The sequence below is a fragment of the Gordionus sp. m RMFG-2023 genome, chromosome 1 (genome assembly GCF_954871325.1).
Source record: "Gordionus sp. m RMFG-2023 chromosome 1, tfGorSpeb1-WG-v2, whole genome shotgun sequence".
Lineage (NCBI taxonomy): Eukaryota > Metazoa > Nematomorpha > Gordioida > Chordodea > Parachordodidae > Gordionus > Gordionus sp. m RMFG-2023.
The window spans coordinates 43,117,620-43,120,002 of record NC_088775.1 but is presented as its reverse complement, the minus strand read 5'-3'; the positions used below and the strand labels follow the sequence as shown (position 1 = coordinate 43,120,002).

General features: G+C 30.9%; 1 protein-coding gene across 1 annotated transcript; it reads left to right on the top strand.

Annotated features, from left to right (window-relative positions):
• Nucleotides 1-243: 243 nt before the first annotated feature.
• Nucleotides 244-1,497, top strand: LOC135925889 (uncharacterized). The gene is made up of 4 exons (XM_065461452.1): nucleotides 244-620; nucleotides 681-1,006; nucleotides 1,065-1,162; nucleotides 1,278-1,497. Exons 1-4 carry the CDS (start codon nucleotides 244-246, stop codon nucleotides 1,308-1,310), a joined length of 834 nt encoding a protein of 277 aa, XP_065317524.1. The 3' UTR covers nucleotides 1,311-1,497.
• Nucleotides 1,498-2,383: the final 886 nt, after the last annotated feature.

Below are 2,383 nucleotides of genomic sequence, written 5' to 3'. Positions count from 1 at the left end.
TTTAAAAATTGGTGTTCCCCGAGAATATTTTTCCAAGCTCGTTACGGATCAAGGAGCAAATATTAAAAAGGCTTTAGAAGGGTAAATTTTTTATTAAATAAAATTTAATTATTAGGTAGATATTATAATAATTTCTGAGAGATTTTGTATACACCTAAAGAAAAAACATTCATATTTAAAGAACTATATTTTCCTTTTATTTTTTCAAATATTAGGTTTAATAGACTAAACTGTTCAGCACATATGCTGAACACAATACTTCGTAATACCTTCCAATCAACTTTTATTTTAGAAAATGCTCCCGAGATTAATAATATTTTGGTAACTGCAAAATCATTGACGACTTATTTCAAACAAAGTGGCAACGTAAAATATCTAAGCAAGACGTTACTACAAAATATTGATATAAGATGGAATACGAAGCATAATATGCTACAAAGCATTTATATAATGTATGATGAGATTTTTTTATTCTTACAATCTCGTGATATGACTAAAAAAATGGGATCTATGGGAAAGGAAGATTTAAAAACACTGATTGATTATTTGGAACCATATAAAGATGCAACTAATGCTCTTGAGGGTGATTGCAGGCCTACACTACAGAACGTTCTTATATGGTATGAAAATTAATATTTTGGGATTTATGCCCATTTTTTCTTTATTTATAAAAAAATTAGGTATAATCTTCTACATGAGCATAATGAAATAAATATGAATATAATGGAGAGAAAAACTAAATACGAAAAAGAAATAGATATAATAAAGAAAAGAGCTAAAAATTTTATAATTGAAAAATTTAAAATTCATATGCTCCATAAAGTTTTAACATTTTTAATACCAAAGTTCCGACAAATGAGGATGTTGTCGTCGGAAGAAATTAATGAAGTAAAAAAACATATTGAAAACTTGTTAGATTTGATTTGCATAGAAGAATGTAACATCGACGTAGATGAAAATTTGATTTTACCCATTTCCCCAAAAGCAAAGAGAATCCAATTAAAAGGTATTAATAAATTATAAATTCGTTTAGCCACTTATTGAATGTAATATTTGAAATATAGCATCCACATCAAAATTAAACCCCAACAGATGGGAGAATGAGGTTGTTACTGAGGATAGTACCATACATAATGACATAACAGAATATTTATATCTTAAAGTAACCATTTTTGATAAGTATAATTTAGCATAATTTTAAGATGCATATATTACAATTAATATAAATTTCAATTACTTTTATAAATTTATTATTATTGGTTCACTTTTATTTAAAGATTTCAATTGAGGAAGAGGATATACTTCAATAGGATGTCCTATTTTGGTGGAAACGACAAGAAAAAGATTTGCCAAAGCTATCAAGAGTAGCAAGAAAAATATTAGCAATTCCTGCAACTAGTGCTATTTCTGAAAGAGGATTTAACATTGCCTGAAGGTTTTTAGAACAAAGAAGAACGTGTTTGAATCCCGAAAATGTGGATTCATTATTATTTTTGCATTATAATTACTTATAATATTTATTTTATATTTATATTTTATAAATATTTTATTTGATAATCCATAATTTAAATTGAATATTTTTTAAGCTTAATATAGTAATTTCCTAAATTATAAAACTTATAGAAATGTAATGTTGAAACTATTTTCATTAGATGCTTAAAATAGCCGAGTTGGGTAAAAATTTTTTTATAAATAATGGGCTGGCGGGTAAAAAATTTCTGACTATGGGCGGGCGGGCAAAAAATTTTAGACTAATGGGCGGGCGGGTAAAAATTTTTAGATTAATGGGCGGGCGCGCGGGTATATTTTTTTTGAAAACTATGGGCTGGCGGGTTAAAAATTTTTTAAACATTTAGTGGGCGGGCATATTATCCAAAAACCCGCCCAATGCAGACCTCTATGTCTCCATAGATGAAGATATCGCCTAGGTAGACATTATAGTCCGCTTTCCTCACCATCCTAGCACATGCATCAAGGATGATACTTTGCAGGCAGTAAGGGCTGAAGGAGGCACACATGGGAAGCACTTTATATCGAAACTATTGTTCTTGAAAGCGAATCCCAGAGAATCGATATACCTGCGTTGCCAGCAGGATGGGAAAGAAGGCTAATCGGATATCAATCTTACAAGCAAATTTGACTCTTTCACGTTTCGCAGACTTAAGAAGAATTGATTTTAGTTGAATGGATATTGTTAAGTTTTTGGGCATCTCTGAAAAATCACTGCCCTAGGGGAACCCTGATTTTGGACGGATTTAATTGTCATCCGCCCGCTCGATAATTCCGGTTGCCAAGAGTTGATGAATTATCGGCGCATAGCTTACGTCTGGCTCGCGAGGGCGAATGTGACGGAAGTATCTACTTTCGTTGTTTTGGATTCGAG